General features: G+C 45.8%; 1 protein-coding gene across 4 annotated transcripts in view; it reads right to left on the minus strand.

The window, feature by feature from the left end:
- The window catches only part of TACC1 (transforming acidic coiled-coil containing protein 1), a 102,062-nt gene that overhangs the window by 72,916 nt on the left and 10,093 nt on the right, over positions 1-19,053 (minus strand). The window contains exon 1 of one of the 4 annotated variants that reach the window (XM_059685376.1): positions 5,439-5,592. The exons of 1 other annotated variant lie outside the window; for it this stretch is intronic. In XM_059685376.1, the coding sequence (XP_059541359.1) occupies positions 5,439-5,515 (77 nt within the window). In that variant the 5' untranslated portion in view covers positions 5,516-5,592. Of the gene's footprint in view, positions 1-5,438; positions 5,593-19,053 lie in introns of those variants that run through there. 2 more of the 4 variants (XM_059685374.1, XM_059685381.1) reach the window with 2 other exon arrangements.

Genomic DNA, 19,053 nt, shown 5'->3' on the forward strand with positions numbered 1-19,053 from the left:
ATGGGGTGGAGGTGTGGGGGGACACAATTGGCCACTGACGCTAAAACAAGGAAGAACCTGTGGGACAAAACTACACTTGAACCCCCTTAGAATTTCAACCCTTGATAGAGTATCTATCTTAACCTTTTCAGGATTTTCAGAGTGGAATTCTTCTTCCCGTATTAACTCAACTCCCCTCACAGTCTAGAAGTTATGATATCTAACTTCAACATTCACACACAAACAATTCCCTTGTCATGTAATTCAAACCATTTCCTTTTGGGTTGGCTTCCCTGGAGATGGAGCCAGCCAACATCCCCTAAAAAATATATATATATGTATATATATATATATATATATGTATATATATATATATATATATATATATATATATATATATATATCTCCACATCTCTCAAGTTCCTCCTCCAAGTTAAACACTATAATTCACTGAACTTTTCTTTATATAGCTGGTTTTTCTGGGGTTTTGCCACAAACTTCCTCTAAATCTCTCTCTTAATTGTACACTAAAACATTTTACATGGACATTTAAAATTTTCTATAGCAATTGGGAATGTAAATGTTTCTCATGACAATAAAAATTGTGCGGTGAGAAAGCGGTGAACAATATTGCGAACTTGAAAGCAATAGGTTTCAGAAATATTGTTCCCGAAGTTTACTTATTTTGAGTCACGTTTTCCTGTGTCTGAAAGTTCAAAGCCAGTGCCTCCCTCTTCGTGTCAGGGACATCTGTCCCACAGCGACTTGCCCATCAAGAGGCACTTCGGCTTAGCTGTTGCTGACTTTGAAGTTCACCAGAACGTTGCCGAACCTGCATTTAATTCACACGATCGGAAGAGTTCACAGCAGCAACACTCCAGCCCTCAGAAACCCTCCCTGACTTTGCCACTGACCTACTCCATTATGCTATGTTCCAAATGCAAACACAGATGGGACCAGAAACTTAGTAAGAACTGACAACAGGTGCACATCTTACCAAGCACACAAGCTCAACAACTACTAGATGAATGAGTTACGCACCACATTCCCCAATGAATAATAGACTCTGCTCTATGCTCTCCTAAGAGCAGATGATTTGCTGCTCTTAGAAAACCCGCCCTGGACACATTGCTGAAAACAATCAACTACGGAATCAGTGCTTTCAAACATTTCACCAAACTGCCTTCTCTCCCAACACATGTCCATCCTCTTGATCTTTCTGGGAAATGGAAATTAACAGAGGAGAAAACTGCTTCTGTAAGACACCTTGCTGAATTGTACACAGGTCCACCTCTTCAATGGAGATGCTGCCTTCCTCAACAATACACATCTCCTCTTCCCGGGATGGTAAGTGCAGGCATTCAGACTGGTCCAGCGTTTGACATGCCATCAGAGGCTGTCCTACAACACGGCCTCTGCAAAACCAGGCTGTCCCCGAGCCCAATACTAGAACTGTTTACCTTTATACCAAGAAGGCTGGGGAAGCAGCACGATCTACATGTGCCTCGGTCGGCTTCGCAGAGTTTGTGCGGGGAGGCCTAAGCTCTAATAAGGTTGTCTAAAACGAAACATGTCAGCAGGGCCTATGGCGGGTCCACGTGTGCTCAATGTGTGACAGGATCAAGCATATTGAGGAGCAGAAAATCGTTGTGAAAGTGTTGAAGGCACAAGTACAAAGCCAGAAAGAAAATTTCAAAATGAAGCTTTTTTTTTTTTTTGAGAAATAAAAACAATCAAAAGGCCAATTTACACATATCCCAAAGAACCTAGCATAGCGTCTGCTTTATAGGTACATGTACATGTGAATGTGTTCATGGTAACCAGGCCCTGCACCAATCATATATACCACTTTAAGAAGCAGCTGTGGTTCTTACTGACATTTTAAAGATGCAGGCATTTGCCCAAGTGAAGAGTTACACGATTACTTTCCAAAGCTTCCTGAACTAAGTTAGCATGCAATCTAGTTGGAATTTCAGCCCAAGCCAGCCTCATTCTCCAGCTTCTGCATTTAATCACCACATTGTGCAGGCAGGCTCCCCGAGTAAATGAAGAGAAATTTCCCCTAGATTTTACCAAAGCCAGCTCACTTGTTTCCTTGGGCCTGGGGAAAGTAGACAGCTACGATATTTAACAATGTTGAGCTTCATCTTAAAATCAGACATCCCTACTTGTTTATATTTCACAATGGAGCTCTGTTTAGAGGTTTATCTGGTTACATTTAGTACTGGATTAAATTATTCTGAAACGTACGTTGGGAACATTCTGAAACATAATTTCTCTTTCAAAAGATAAAGGCCAACATTAGTGCTTTACTTGTGAGTTTCATGTATTTATGTATCTACTTGAAAAAGGAACAATGGATTTTGAAAATGCAACAGCCTGAGCAGGAGAACTTCCTTGAGGCCAGTGTTATCCGACAGCCACATGTCCGGCAGGAAATCTGCAGCAGGAGTGGCATTAACAATGAATTCCCTACTTTCTTCGACCCTGGAGAGACTTGTGGCTTGTCCATCTGAACAAGGCAGGCCTTGGACAAAAAGCATACCTTTTGCTTTTCATGTATATTACAGGCATGAAATCATATTTCTAAAGAGACTTTCACCAGCTCCATGCCAAGTGGTTTGCAGGGTCGACACATTAAGCACGGCCCGCACACTCTGATGAGTGCACGGCATTTGTGCACTTATGTGCTCTTAAAAAAAAATCTTATTTTTTAAAAATATGTTTGTTTGTTTTTTTTTATAGAGAGAAAGGAAGGGATCTCAATCGGCTGCCTCCTACATCCCTCCCCCCACACTGAGGTTTGAGTCCGAAACCTGGGCATGTGCCCTGACTGGGAATCGAACTGGCAACCTCTTGGTACACAGGACGATGCCCAACTAGCTGAGCCACACCAGCCAGGCATTATGTGCTGCTTCTTCTTCTTTTTTCTACTGATATTTTTCTTAATATATATTTTATTGATTTTTTACAGAGAGAAAGGGAGAGGGATAGAGAGTTAGAAACATTGATGAGAGAGAAACATCAATCAGCTGCCTCCTGCACACCCCGCACTGGGGATGTGCCCGCAACCAAGGTACATGCCCTTGACCGGAATCCAACGTGGGACCTTTCAGTCCCCAGGCCGACGCTCTATCCACTGAGCCAAACCAGTCAGGGCTATGTGCTTCTTAATGTATTCACTTGAGTAGTGGAGGGCATTCCCAGGCTTTATTCCCAAGTGAAGACCAAGGATGAAACTTCTATGTTGATCTTTTTAGGTAAGCTTTGCTAAATATATAGGTACACGTGAAAACACATTAGAGAGAGAGAGAGAGAGAGAGATCCTCTATCTATTGCCAAACCACTGGATAATTTAACAACTGAGAATTGAATTCCGCACCTTAACAATCCTACACAGAAAGCACTGTGTTCATTTCTTCAGCACGCTATCAGTGAGTGGTTCCAATATTTACTTTCAAGTTATACAATAAAACCTGCCACATGTTCACAAACATTAAATAGTTAATTTTTATCCTTGGCTAAACAATATATTGCTCAGAGATAAAACTGTAACTTGTTATTCATATATACATGATCCTATGTCATCCTCAGAACAGCCTGTGAAGTGGACATTAAGGAGCAGGGCTATCGGCCTCCAAAACTCTTAACCTCATCTCAGTGTTCTACTGATCTTACGTTTGTTTTTTTAAAAGTTTGGCTCAGTGGATAAAGCGTTGACCTGAGGACTGAAGGGTCCCAGGTTTGATTCCGGTCAAGGGCATGTACCTTGGTTGCAGGCACATCCCCAATAGGAGGTGTGCAGGAGGTAGCTGAATCTCTGTTTCTCTCTCATCGATGTTTCTAACTCTCTATCCCTCTCCTTTCCTCTCTGAAAAAAAAAATCAATAAAATATATATTTTTTAAAAAGTTAAATCAGCCCTGGCCAGGTAGCTCAGTAGGTTAGAGTGTTGTCCTGATATGCCAAGGTTACGGGTTTGATCTCCAGTCAGGGCACACACAAGAATTAACCAATGAATGCATAAATGAGTGGAGCAACAAATTGATGTTTCTCTCTCTCCCTTCCTCTCTCTGAAATCAATAAATTTTTTTTAAGTTAAATCAACTTTGGCACTTTCCTCTGATTTGGTCTTAAGCACTGTTAATTCTGATTTCTCCCTTATTCTTGAAGAACTGAAGAAAAAAATGGGGTGTATTCTGCCAGCAGAGATAGAAGGTTGTTTCCCAAGATAGTTCCACCTCTCCTGTAGGAGGCAGCTGCAGCCCAGCTCCGGATTTAAGCAACCTGGGTGCACGATCTAGCTGTGTGACCTTGGACAGGTCACTTAATCTCTCTGCGCTTGTTTCCTCACCAGTCAAAGGAGGCAAGAGGAGAAACTAACTCCGTGTTTGGGATTAAATAACGCAGTATTGAGAACCGGGTTTCCCACATTTTATATGTTCGATCAGCCTCAGTTATTCTTAAACTGCCTGAACTAAGTTTAGTTTAGCGATCATACCTAAACACCAGGAGACACAACTAACACATCTACCATTTGGACATTCAGGAAGCTACTTCGCCTTGAAAATATGATCAAAAAGCCCTCCGGTGGCCTAGGCTGCCTATATGTGATGGCCAAGTGTCTCTCTCTCAAACTAAACAGCTTTGGTATTGGCTGAGTTCAAATAGTGTGGATTTCTTGACGTTACCTCACCTCCAAGACTCATACACTCTCTACATTTTATTTTAATTAAACAAAGATTGCTTGGGTTCTTAAATAAATAGCTGTCAACGCACCCTTTCTCTGGCAAGAAGCATGGCCATCTTTCAAACCGTGCGACTTGCTCTAATCACTCTCTAAAACTGTCCCTTTGCAGCTTGCATTTCAGCACTCGGTGTCCCCAATTGTTGCGGTCCCAGAACAAAAGCCCAGTTGCTGCGGGTACAATACAGCCCTTTCTCTGACATCACCACGAAGCCCTCGGAACAAACAAGCAGAGAGGGAGCCCTTGTAGCAGCTACACTGCCTCCAAACCCCTGGACCCCAAACCCCTGGGCCCCCCGAAGGCCAGGATGAGCTGGTATCTTGGAGACTCGATTCCCACGCTCATCTCCCCATTTCCCTACAAGCAGCTCTGTCTCCCGAACGTCTCGGAGCTCTTTAGGACACGTGTGTTTTCCTGCTGCCCCGAGGGTGGAAACTCGAGGTCCTCTTCTCGCACCCGCGCAGCGAGAAGGGGAGCAGGACAGCAGCCCCGCTTGGACGCGCTGTAGTCGCGGTGGGGTCCGCGCCGGGCGCGCCACCAGAAGGGCTCGGGGCGGGATGTCCCACCAGGCCGACCCCAGAGTCCCTGCGCCCCCGCGGGCGCGAGCGGGAGCCCCACCATCCCAGCCCTAGAGAGATGGGCGCCGGATTTCCACTCCCGGCCAGCACGCACACCCCCGATCGGCGGCCCCGGGGAGGCCTCCGGGACTCACGCGGTCTCTCTGGGTCGCGGGGGCCTCTCTCCGGCCAGCTCCCGGCCCTTCGGGGTTAGAGAGTGGGAGCCTCCCATTGCTCGGAGCTCGCGCCTTCGCTGCGCCCTCCCGTGCTCCGCGGCGCGCCGGTCGGACCCGGACCCTGGGCGGGGAGGAGGCGGCGGGCGGGAGGAAGGGTGGGGCCGAGGGTTGGGCGGGGATGGCGGGGAGCCCTGGTTCAAGGTCCCGGCCCCGGGAAAGCCGGCGAAAGGACGGCTGGAGACGCGGCCAACTTCTCGGCCAATTGCAGAGCTCAGCCGGCGCCACCGCCCGGGCACCCGCCGACACTCCGCAGGGAGATGCTGATGCCCAGGTCACGCCGGGCCGGGCCGGGGCGGGCGCCGCACCTCCCAGCCAGGGAGCCCCAAGGCGGCGGCGGGCAGCAGGTGGAGAGGACGGGGGACCTGGGCGCGCCCTCGGAGCCCGACAGGCTGGGGAACGCCTCTCTCTGCCCTCCCAGCCCAGAGCGGTGGTGGCGCCTGGGAGCCCCCCCCCCGCCCCCCCCCCCCCCCCCGCCCGCGCGAAGCAGCTCTGCAGAGAAGCACCAGTAGCTGGCGGTGTGCGCCCAGCGGGAGACTTGCTGCCTTCTGAGCCCCAGCTTCTCCCGCACGGGGGCAGGAGTGGGCCTGGGCTGAGTTCTACAGGAAACTGGGTTGATCCTGGTTCTACCCCAGATTAGCTGGGTGAATTGGGACAAGCGTCTTCACCCCTCCAGATTATTTCTTCACTAGAGGCCCGGTGCACGAAACTTGTACATGGGGGGTGTTTGTCCCTCAGCCAAGCCTGCACTCTCTCCAATCTGGGACCCCTCGAGGGATGTCTGACAGCCCGGGATCGGGCCTACAGTCGGACATCCCTCTCACAATCCAGGACTGCTGGCTCCCAACCACTCACTTGCCTGCCTCCTGATTGCCCCTAACCACTCCCCTGCCAGCCTGATCGATGCCTAACTGCTCCCCTGCTGGCCCAATTGCCACTAACTGCCCTCCCCTGCTGGCCTGGTCACCCCTAACTGCCCTCTGTTGCCAGCCTGGTTGCCCCTAACTGCTCTCTCCTGCTGGCCTAGTCCCCCCAGGTGTCCTCCCCTGCAGGCTTGGTCCCCCCCCCCCAACTTCCCTCCCCTGCTGGCCTGATCGTCCACAACTGCCCTCCCCTGCCGGCCATCTTGTGTCCACATGGGTGTGGCCATCTTGTGTGTTGGAGTGATGGTCAATTTGCATATTACTCTTTTATTAGATAGGATTTGTAAAGCAAGGGAGCACATTTATTTTTACCTCTAATGTCCTTTCTGGGTTTGACAACCAATGAATGGATGCTCTTCCAAACCTGGGGAGAGGGGGGAGGGATGGGAGATGGGGGGGGGGGGAATGCCCGCTATCCCTCCCATTGCGCCTAATAACTCCCTTTCAGAATATTTTATGCTCTGTCTCAGCCATTCCTGCCTCCCACCTCCCTCCTCTCCAGCCATCTGTCCACCTGTGTTTAGGTTTTTAGGGTGTTTCTTTTGAGGGAGAGGGTTTTATAAAGATTGGAGTGTCGTTTTTCACTAACACCTACCTATTTACCCTTCCAGATCTAAAGCAAACCCCCCTTCTATAACACCGTCCTGAATCCTGATATTACATCTCTTTTTTTGTTATTACTGTCTCCTTCGCTGGGATGTAAACCTCGTAAAGACAGGAAATTTATGTTGTTTTCACTGTTCCTGCGTGGCGCTCACCTGTTGATAAATGTAGTCATCCTACAAGCCTGTTACCACCTTCTTCCCTGTGTTCCCATAACACTTGTTAATTTCTCTAACATAGCATTTACCAATCTTGTTTTGTAATTATCTCTTCACTCCTTCGTCTTTCCACTAGAATCTGAGTTCTTTAATGGCAAGTATGCTTTCGTATCTCTGTATCCAAGCTCAAAGCCTGGCACAGTGCCTGTACCCTGGCTGGTATACAATGTTTGCTGAATGAATGAACGAGCCTCTGGGTGACACAAAGAATGGTGTTCAACATTAACTGTCGTTCTTGATTGGAAGCGCTAAGAGAATAAAGATGTATGTGGCTACATTTTAATGTCTCCAGAAAAGATCAGAAAACTCAGAAACTTATATTTACAACGTAGTTCTCCTTTTTTATGTTTAATGCTGACTTCCTGTTTATACATTATCTTCACTCTGTTATAGCCAGAGGGTTCCTTGAGTTCAGGGTGTTGCCACATTGTAGACATACACATCAGAGTATTTGGGGGGTAGGAAAATACACATCTCTATATATAAAAGCCTAAGCTACCAGAACGCCGGAACAACTGGAACGACCAGTCATTATGATGTGCACTGACCACCAGGGGGAAGACGCTCAATGCAGGAGCTGTCCCCTGGTGGTCACTGCGCTCCTACAGCCAACCTCCTGGGCCGGCCAACCTCCCCTGGTCCCTCTGCAGCCAGTAGCTGGCAGGAAGGGCCCAGCCAGCAGCTGGCAGCCAGCAGGAAGGCCCCGATCAGCCCTGATCTCTGGTCAGGCCTAGGGACTCCACCCGTGCACGAATTTTGTGCACCGGGCCTCTAGTTAATTCATAAAAGTGTAATGAGACTGAATTGAGGTCTTATGGGAAGGATTTCAAGTAGCTGAAGAAAAGTTAACTCTTAGCAGATACAATTTTTTTGTTTAAAATTCTTCATGCATTCTACTGAAAATACTTTGGCAATGTGATTGAAAAGCCAATGATATCACAAACATGACCCTGTCAAAGCCATGGTCTCTCCAGAGGAACACTTAGCCTCTCTTAGTGAGAAAGGTCTTTATCCCCAGTGGGTCATTCCAAGGGAAACGGGAAGGGGAGTGGCCCGAGAAGAGGGGGAGGATGGGAAAGTTGTTCTTCTACTGGGTGGACAAGACAGGCTGTTGGGAAGAGGTTTATTACTGTGAGTGCAGAAAGGCTCAGGGTGGTTTAAAAGAAAAGGGAAAAAATGAAACCCATGCCCTATTGTGGTGCAGAGAAACTGAGATAAAGGTGGGGAAAAGGAGTCTATAAAATAACATGAAAGGCGGTCTATACAGGACCCAAATGCATCTCTGCAGAGATGCTTGTGTTGACTGATTTGCTGCCCTGGCTGGTACAGAGACATGGGCTGTCGGGGCTTTAGACCCAGGGATGTGAAGCCAGTGAAGAAGATGAGATCCCTTGCCCTTCGAACATATGAGGACGCAGAAGGCACTGGCTATGAGCCAGGAGAATGGCTTCATCAGAATGCAACCAGGCTGGTGCCCTGATGTGAAAGTCCAGGCTCCAAAATTGAGAGAAATAAATTCTGTGGTGTTTTGTTGTTGTTGTTGTTGTTTGTTGTTATTGTTTTTTAATAAGCTATCCAGTTTGTGGCATTTTATTTTAGCAGTTTGTGGCTAAATGGACTGAGATAGGAGGTGAGCCCATGCGGGCTCTTTCTTTTCCCTGCTGGCTGGAATGCTGATGGGATAGCTGAATTCACGCAGCCATGCTTAATCCTGAGGTTGAAGGAGCCTGAATCCATTACACCCTGGAACCTCTGAGCCTGTCCTGGATTGCTTACCTACAGATTTCCTTTATGTAAGAAAAAAAATGAATAACACATTGGTTAGCCACTAATATTTTGAATTTCTGTGAGACTCAGATAATGCAAAACCTAATCAACATTCTGGCCATTACATTGGGGAGAAAAAGAGTCCCATTATCTCGTAGTCAAACTACATGTACCTGGAAGAACTGTATTACTTAGCGGCTTGCCAGCAATCACTCCATCCTACTCTACAGATAAAGAGTGCTATTAAATGAGCCCTAACCCTAATACAGGTTACCTCACTTTATTGCACTTCGTTTTATTGTACTTGCCAGAGATTGCATTTTTTTACAAATTGAAGGTTTGTGGCAACTGCGAGTTGCACAAGTCGATTGGCACCGTTTTTCCAACAGTGTTTTCTCATTTTATGGCTCCGTGTCACATTTTGGTAATTATTGCAATATTCCAAAGTTTTTTCGTTATTATTATACCTATTTGTTATGGCAGTTTGCCATCAGTGGTTGTGGTTGTTTTGGGACACCAGGAATCATGCCCATATATGTGGCAAACTTACTTGATAAGTATTGTGAGTGTTCTGACTGCCCGGATGACCAGTCATTCCTCCATCTCTCTCCCTCTCTTCATGCCTCCCTATTCCCCGAGACACAATAATATTGAAATTAGGCCAATTAATAACCCTACAATGGCCTCTCAGTGTTCAAGAGAAAGGACGAGTCACACGTTTCTCATTTTAAATCAAAGCTAGAAATGATTAATTTTAGTGAGGAAGGCATGTCCAAAGCTGTGATAGACCAAAAGCCAGGCCTCTTGTGCTAAGCAGTTAGCCAAGCGGTGAAGGCAAAGGCAAGCTATTTCTGTTTACAACACGGTGTACTGAATCTTTTAAGCAGATGCTATGGAGGAATAGCTTGTGAAAGGAAAGGTCAATTGATGCAGCAAACTTCATTGTTCTCTGATTTTAAGCAATTTCTACAGCCACCCCAACCTTCTGCAACCACTACCCTGAGCAGTCAGCAGCCATCAAGGCAAGACCCTCCCCACCAGCAAAAAGATTATGACTTGCTCAAGGCTCAGATATGGTTAGCATTGTTTTAGTAATAAAATGTTCTTAAATCAAGACCTGTAAATTGTTTTTCAGAGATAACTCGATTGCCCACTTAATAGACTACATACAGTCTAGCATAAGCATAACTTTTATATGCACTGGGAAACCAAAACATCGTGACTTACTTTATTGTGATATTCACTTTATTGTGGTGGTCTGGAACTGAACCCACATTATATCTGAGGTGTGCCTGTACTTCCTGAAGTTTAGCTCTGTCTGAATCTGCCCTTAAAATCTCCCTCCTCCCCCATGTCCCCCAGTCATCATTGCTAAGCAAAATAATGCCCTATTCCAAATAAGCTTCCTCCATCTCACATCATTGTTTTGGCACTGCCTAACCATAAGGAAAAAATCAAAACGAAGAGACTGAGTCCTAGAACAAAGCCGGAAAAGCCTTTAGGTGCCATCGAGTTCCACCTTCTTATATTTATATAACTGAACCAAGGCCAGGATGCTAGGGACTTGCCCAAGGTTACAGAAACGGAGCCAAAGCTGGAACCAGGACTCAGATTCCCCCCACCCCCACCCAGTCCTTTGTTCTTTCCTCGATCCTGATTTCCTTCAATCACACTTAACCCAAACAGAAAGATTACATGTCCGTTATTTTGATTAGAAAATTTTAAAAAATTACTTTAAAAACCATCTCAGTTATACTCCGCGTCAAAGGGAGAAATGCCCTTTGGTGCTTTGTCTTTGAATTTATTCTCAGTTTACTCTGAAAAGTGAACACGCCCACAGCCCAGGTCAGGACCTTTTCTCGGGCCTTGAAACCCTCCGGACTGAAAAAAATTAAGTCAGATGAAAGTCACATGCTTACTTACAGGGTAGGTATTCGGTGCAAGTTCCCAGCCAAATGCCTTTTGCCTAAGGCTAATTCTCAGAAATTCCTCTATAATTCCACCAGCCACTCTGTGTGTGACTGTTCTCTAATACTTTGTGCCAGCAAAATGGAATTCTGGCAAAAAAAAAAAAAAGTCTTTGTTCCCTGTTTCAAGGTGATGCATCTGTCACCTCTAATAAGTTGGCAGTTTCCAGAAGAGAGCTCGGGCTTCTGACCTGTGACCCTCCTCTTCTACTGTGGAAACAGCCGCCAAGTTCACAGTTTCAATCTGTATTCTCAGGGAGTGGAATGCAAGCACTTTAAAAAAAAACCAAAAACTTCTTTCCTTTTTCATTTCACTTACTTGTCATTTATATTCCTACATAATGGTTCGTGGACAGTATGCTCTCTGTGTGCTTTTTATTGATTTTCTTTTTAAAGCAGGCTATTTTTTTTTCTGCCCTGGTGTTGTTTTCAGAGAGAGAACCTGCCTGTAATTCCAACATCCTGGACTCAGTGACCACAAGTGTCATCTTAGAATATTAACTCTTGTTACTTGTTTGGGTCTCGTGCAACTTTGGAATAGTGGCCTGGAGCAGCCTTTGGATATTTAAACGTGGAGGCCAACCTCCCTGACTGGTCTTGGGGGTGGAGGGTAAGGAGAGTTCACCCGCCAATTCTTTATTTCCACCCTCTCACCCAGCAGGTTCCCGCTTTAGCCATTCAAAGGAGAAATGACAAAGCAGACAGGAAAACCAGAAGGCTGGCAAGAGGCCTGGTGGCCTGGGTTCCAGGCAGTGCTTTAATTTGTGAATCTTTGAAATTGAAATCATTATGCCAGGTTCATTGTATAAAAATAGTGCGAATATAAAAAAAAAAAGCTACTGTTCTCTAGCTGGGCAAAACAAACAGAGTCTGTGGAGTCTGAGTGTGCTACGAAGAAAGTAGAAGCAAATATTTAAAGGGAACCTCTAAAGAGAGACAAAGTAAATACACAAATGTCCTCAGGCTTAGAAGTTAAGACCGCCCTAAGAGGTCATGTGAAGACCTGAATTATTTATCTGAGAGCATTTGTGAGCCAGACAGAGCTGTCAAGTTACAGGAATAAACAGGCTTCTAACCTTAAGCAGGTTAAACAAAAGGAAGAGTAAGCACAGGTAGAAGAGGACAGAACCACTCTTTCTTCAGGAAGTCTGCACGCTCTCCACCTCCCTGCAGAGAAAGACCAGAACTGCATCGGAAAACTCTGCACCTGCGGATGAAAACCCCAGGGCACCCATGGGCATGGGAGTCAGGATGGAGAAAATAAAGCTATCAGACCTTGCTAGCTGTGATATATGCATAGCTCAGTAGGGAGCACTGTTGTTTTGCTTTTTCCATGTTCCAAGGAGGGGTCATGTCCAATCAGGACTTGGTTTCTGTATAGTCTTAGCTTTGAATTTTTCAGCTTTCAACGCGCAAGCTTCTTGTCTATGCTCAAATCTGTGGTCCACATCGCTATGGATACTATAACCATTTTCTTGAGCATCTAGGGATCTAAAAAGGTGTGGACAGCGGAAGTGAGAGCTATAGACTCCAACTTTTGGTCCCCAGGAATCACCATGAAGAGTCCCGGAAAGAAAGGAGGAGCTCTGACCTACTTGTAGGACAGGACAGGGCATAAATGGTCAGTGCAGGAAGGAAAGCAGGGGCTTGAGCAAGATACAATGAACATGAGAAACAGAATACCTGGGTTGCCTGGACCAAGGCAGGCCGAAGGACAGTCCTGGGGCCCAAGAGCTGAAAGGGGCCAATGGGATCATCTGATTCCAAATCCCACCTGATGCAGGAATCCTTTACTCGGGATTCCTGGCCAATGGTCAGCCAACCTCTGTTTGGAACGTTCAAAGATATTTCTGGTGACACAGCGCTGCAGCACTCAGATCCCGCTCCAAGAGAGGCCTTAGCAACCCAGCATCAAGGAATGTGGTGATCTGATCATCTCCAGCTGTCAGTGCCTTCAGGGTCTGCCTCTGCTTTTGAGCTTAGATCAGTCTTCTCTGGCAAGCCCCAGCCAATGGCTGAGCAAGGTGGTAGTATAAAGGCCTGACCATTTTTGCCCAACATGGGATCCCTCTAAGCCAGTGGTTCTCAACCTTCCTAATGCCGTGACCCTTTAATACAGTTCCTCATGTTGTGGTGACCCCCAATTTCATTGTTACAAATTGAACATAATTAAAGCATAGTGATCAATCACAAAAACAATATGTAATTATATGTGTGTTTTCCGATGGTCTTAGGCGGCCCCTGTGAAAGGGTCGTTCGACCCCCAAAGGGGTCGCGACCCACAGGTTGAGAACCGCTGCTCTAAACTGTCAGTCTTTGCTTTGGAGCTCCGCATTGATCAGCCAGCGACTTAGTCCCACCTACATCACAGAGTGATGGCTCTCCTGCCCAATCTTACTTTTTTGCTCCTTTTTCCTTCCCAGGTGTTATTTCTCCACAAACCTTAATATGTGAAGCACAGCGATTATTTTTAGGGTGTGAAACTATTCTATATGATACCATAATGGTGGGAACATGATACTACCCATTTGTCAAAACCCATAGAATTTTATAGCACAAAGAGTGAACTTAATATGTGCAAATTAAAGAAAAACAATTGAGGAGACCAGGAGATCCCAGGATCGAATGCACACCATGGCAAAACAATCTAACTGTATTACAAATGTATAAAGCAACTTCACTGAAGGGGCTGGAGAGGAAAAGGTGCAGACCTAACTAACTCTGGAAATACGTGGCATCTGTAAGACTAAAAGCAAAAGGAATTGAACATATAAACACTGTAATCTAGGAGATAAAGTTGTTTTCCAGGGGAGTACGTGTTAACAATTCTAATACCACTAGATTAGTATACTGCAATTGAACAATGAAGTAAACGGATGGCAGATGGTGGGAGCCAGATTTCTCACTGTTGGAGTGGGAACTTACAGATAAGCAAAGGGAGGTCTAGAAAGATGTGGTAATGGATTAGAGTTGGAAACATTAGTATCAGTTCATGTTTTGCTTAATAGAGAGTCAGATGGCTGCATATAGAAATAGTTATAAATGTGTGTATATGCACAGGTTAGTATGCACACATGTATCTTCTTGCTCTATTAACTAAAAGGGACTAGACGCAACAGCACCGCAATAGCAACAAGCATACCTGGCACCCAGATCTTGGTGTTTAATACTGTTCTCTAATAAAAGAAGCTAAGGCTGCTTGGAGAAATGGCTGATTCTAGTACCGGGGCAGGAACCATACAAGATGAGCCCTGATCATCTTACAGAGATAGACAGTAAAGATAGTGCTCAAAGCCAACCAAACAAGAAACCACCAAAACCCACGTTGATGGGGGTATAACAAAGGGACACAGAAGTCAATTAAAAGAGTTCCCGGGGAAAAGACATAGACAGGAACCAAGATGGCGGCATAGGTTAACGCCGGAGTTTGCTGCTTTGAACAACTACTTCAAAAGTGAAACCAAAAAACGGAAGGGACATCACCCAGAACCACAGGAACGCTGGCTGAGTGGAAGTCCTACAACTAGGAGGAAAGAGAAACGCATACGGACACTCAGAGGAGGCGCAGTGCTGAAGTCAAATTCTGAGGTGCGGAGTGCGCGGAGCGGGCTGGCGGCGGAGGGCGCGGTTGTTGTTTTCAATCGGGAGGGAGTCGCAGACTCTGAGCACCAGATCCGGGCGAGTCTTTAGGGACCCAGACTCAAACGGGAGAAGTGGGACTGTCTGGCTTCGGTCAGAGCGAGTGCAGCTTTCTCTCCGAGCTTTGCAGGGGGTGCTGGGACTCAGAGAGGCAGAGCCCCTGGGGACAGGACTGAGAGCCGCCATAACTGCTCTCTCCGGCCCACCCTGTTGATCCTGTGCGACCCGCCCCGCCCAAGCCCTGCACAGAGGCATTTGCCGGATAGCCTCAGGCAAAGGCTAGATTAGCACCTCCCTAGAGGACAGAAGTTCTCTCACTGCTGACACAGCTGATTCTCATAGCCACTTGGCCTGGAGGTCAAACCCTCCCTGGAATTAGCTACAACAATCAAGATTTATCTATAAGACTGCGAACAAAGACCACTAGGGGGTGCACCAAGGAAGCATAACAAAATGCGGAGACAAAGAAACAGGGCAAAATTGTCAAAGGAAGAAATAGAGTTCAGAACCACACTTTTAAGGTCTCTCAAGAACTGTTTAGAAGCTGCCGATAAACTTAATGAGATCTACACGAAAACTAATAAGACCCTCGATCTTATATTGGGGAACCAACTAGAAATTAAGCACACACGGACTGAAATAACGAATATTATACAGATGCCCGACAGCAGACCAGAGGGGCGCAAGAATCAAGTCAATGATTTGAAATGCGAGGAAGCAAAAAACATCCAACCGGAAAAGCAAAATGAAAAAAGAATCCAAAAATGCAAGGATAGTGTAAGGAGCCTCTGGGACAGCTTCAAGCGTACCAACATCAGAATTATAGGGGTGCCAGAAGATGAGAGAGACCAAGATATTGAAAACCTATTTGAAGAAATAATGACAGAAAACTTCCCCCACCTGGTGAAAGAAATGGACTTACAGGTCCAAGAAGCGCGGAGAACCCCAAACAAAAGGAATCCAAAGAGGACCACACCAAGACACATCATAATTAAAATGCCAAGAGCAAAAGATAAAGAGAGAATCTTAAAAACAGCAAGAGAAAGAAACTCAGTTACCTACAAGGGAATACCCATACGACTGTCAGCTGATTTCTCAACAGAAACTTTGCAGGCCAGAAGGGAGTGGCAAGAAATATTCAAAGTGATGAATACCAAGAACCTACAACCAAGATTACTTTATCCAGCAAAGCTATCATTCAGAATTGAAGGTCAGATAAAGAGCTTCACAGATAAGGAAAAGCTAAAGGAGTTCATCACCACCAAACCAGGATTATATGAAATGCTGAAAGGTATCCTTTAAGAAGAGGAAGAGGAAGAAAAAGGTAAAGATACAAATTATGAACAACAAATATGCATCTATCAACAAGTGAATCTAAGAATCAAGTGAATAAATAATCTGATGAACAGAATGAACTGTTGATTATAATAGAATCAGAGACATAGAAAGGGAATGGACTGACTATTCTTGTGGGGGGAAAGGGGTGTGGGAGATGTGGGAAGAGACTGGACAAAAATCGTGCACCTATGGATGAGGACAGTGGGTGGGGAATGAGGGCGGAGGGTGGGGTGGGAACTGGGAGGAGGGGAGTTATGGGGGGGAAAAAAAAGGAACAAATGTAATAATCTGAACAATAAAGATTTAATTAAAAAAAATAAATAAATAAAAGAGTTCCCAATGGCCAAAGTTGAGACAAATTGAGCAATAAAATTAATAAATTAGTATTGGATTACAAACTTAATGTATAAAATAAATATGCACGAGTCTCTATGAATATAAATAATGATTTAACAACTATATAAATCAAGAGATGAGACAAATATTCCATGAAGAAGAATTCCAAGTAATTTATATAGATACTCCACCCTCAATGAGGCAATGCTTAACTTCCACTCAGTTAGCATGAACTGTGCATAGTAACTTCCTTCGAAAAGTGCACAGGGGAAAGGAGAGAAGACTTTACATGGAGAAATCTGACAAACACTGCTTCAGCCAGGTAATCAAGATTAACACCAACAATGATAAGTCATGTTGATAGTACGTACCTGTGATGGGACACAATGAAATGGCACGTGGCTTCTGTGACATTCCCAAGAACGCACAACCCCAGCGTAACAATGAGAAAAACGTAAGACAAATCCCAATTGAGAGATGTCAAACAAAATACTGGATTAGCAGTCCTCAAAGAGTTCAAGGTCATTAAAAAAAAAATTCTGCCCTGACTGGTTTGGCTCAGTTACTATGCATAGAGCATTGGCCTGTGGACTGAAGGGTCCCAGGTTTGATTCTGGTCACGGGCACCAAAAATAAAAAAAATAAAAAAATAAAAAATCCTGAGAAGCTGTCAAGCCAAGGTAATCTGAAGAGTCAAGGCTATAGATTTTTCTTTCTCTTACAAACAAAGCCACATGTATCCGTCAGAACCCTGGCAGATAACACTCTCCAATTTGAGAGTTTCATAAAGGGACTGTTTCAAAGGCCTGAGTCAGTGGTTCTCAACCTGTGGGTCGCGACTCCTTTGGCGGTCAAACGACCCTTTCACAGGGGTCGCCTAAGACCATCCTGCATATCAGATATTTACATTATGATTCATAACAGTAGCAACATTACAGTTATGAAGTAGCAACGAAAATAATTTTATGGTTGGGTCACAACGTGAGGAACTGTATTTAAAGGGCCAGAAGGTTGAGAACCACTGGCCTGAGTGGAATGTGAGTGACCTCAAGAGATAGCCATTTCCCAGGGACGTAGAGTGGGGAGACTCTGCTCCTCCCTAGGCCTGAAGGGTCAGAGGGACAGAGCCACGTGGAGAGGGCAGTCTGAGAGGAGTTGTGGTCTTCAGTCAGAGGACCCCCCCACCCCCCCGCCCGCCCGCCAGCGCCCGCCCCCTCCGCCACCGCCCCCCACCCCCAACTCAGCAGGAAAGGAGAAAGGGGAATAAATAGCTCTGAATCACACTCTTCCCTCCCTCTGATTTCCAACCGAGGCCTCCTTTGGCAGAACCTAACTGAAAGTCAAATGCAAGGGAGATCAACCTCCTGGACACAGAGGAGACTGGAGAAGGCTGGAGAGTGGGTTTATAAGGGTAAATGAAAATATCCAGCACCCATATAGTTTTAATCACTTTTCAAGAGCATCCACACAACAGATTGGTTTTATGAGATAAAGGGTCCCCTGGACCCTAGTTCTGTGATCTTGGGGAAGTGACTACTATAAGCCTCATTCTCCTCATCTGTAAAATGAAGGGTTTAGACTAGAAAGTCTCTGAGATCCCTTTCCGCCCTGATGCCCATGATTCTGGAAGCAAACTAAATGCCTCACCAGGCTACAGCATACGTGCCTAGAGTCCTGACAGCTGTTTATTTTCTAAAGTATATGCAGGCCTCTTTTTTCCATGACGTATCTCTGCATCTGTGCGAGGCTGTGCAGTGCATGTTGGTTACTGAGCCACTCCAAAGAAAGGAGCAGGCTTTGCTCACTCACATATGCAGACATGTCACAGGCCTGCTGCGAGAGGAAACCCGAGACTGAGAAACCAGACTAGGCTCTGGACAACCAACTGCAAGAGGCAAGGAGGCAGGCAGAAGAGCAAGCCACTCACCAGCGGCCGGGCCAGCAGTCAGCGGGCATGCCTGTTGTTCCTGAAGAACACTTGAGGGGGCCTCTGCAGCTGGCAGCAGCTGCTGCAGCCCTCGGGTTGGCCCGGCAACTCGACTGGCAGGCCCAGCAAAGGGTCGGCTGCCAGCAACCACGCAGATGGTAATAATTAGCCAGAAAGTCAAACTATGGAAAGTTCCAAGCGTCCAAGAGAGCCTCACATTGAACAATGAACATGTATACAAGCCTTCCCCGGCTGCCTTGGGACATTTTGTTCTGTTTTGTGTCTGCCTTCTCAGCTACTGTCTGCTTCAGTCTCTTCAAACCTCCTGTTTTGAAAATAGAGGGTGAGGCTAGGAAGGGAATATTCCTATTACCTCTTCAGGAATGAAAATGCAGAAGGTGTAAGCCCACCACTCCCAACCCCACATATCTTGGGTGGCCTGGGATACACAACAGATTTCCTCCCTTTCCCTAACTCCACCCCTAGTCATTAAGCTAAGACTCTCCATAACTACCGATGGGCCCCACATGAGTGCTGGTTCATAGTGTGATTGGGGTGTCTAGAAGGACCCATATTCCAAAATCCTTAAAAACCTTCCCCAAAACATTGGATAGATATAGCAAGAAAATGAAACCAGACCACCTTCTTACACCAATACAAGAATAAATTCAAAATGGATTAAAGATTTAAATGTAAGACTTGAAACCATAAAACTCCTAAAAGAAAACATAAGTAGTAAAATCTCTGACATTTCTCTTAGCAGTATTTTTCTGATATATCTCCTTGGGCAAGGGAAACAAAAGAAAAAATAAACAAATG

Source organism: Myotis daubentonii, chromosome 2 (genome assembly GCF_963259705.1).
Source record: "Myotis daubentonii chromosome 2, mMyoDau2.1, whole genome shotgun sequence".
Taxonomy (NCBI): Eukaryota; Metazoa; Chordata; class Mammalia; order Chiroptera; family Vespertilionidae; genus Myotis; species Myotis daubentonii.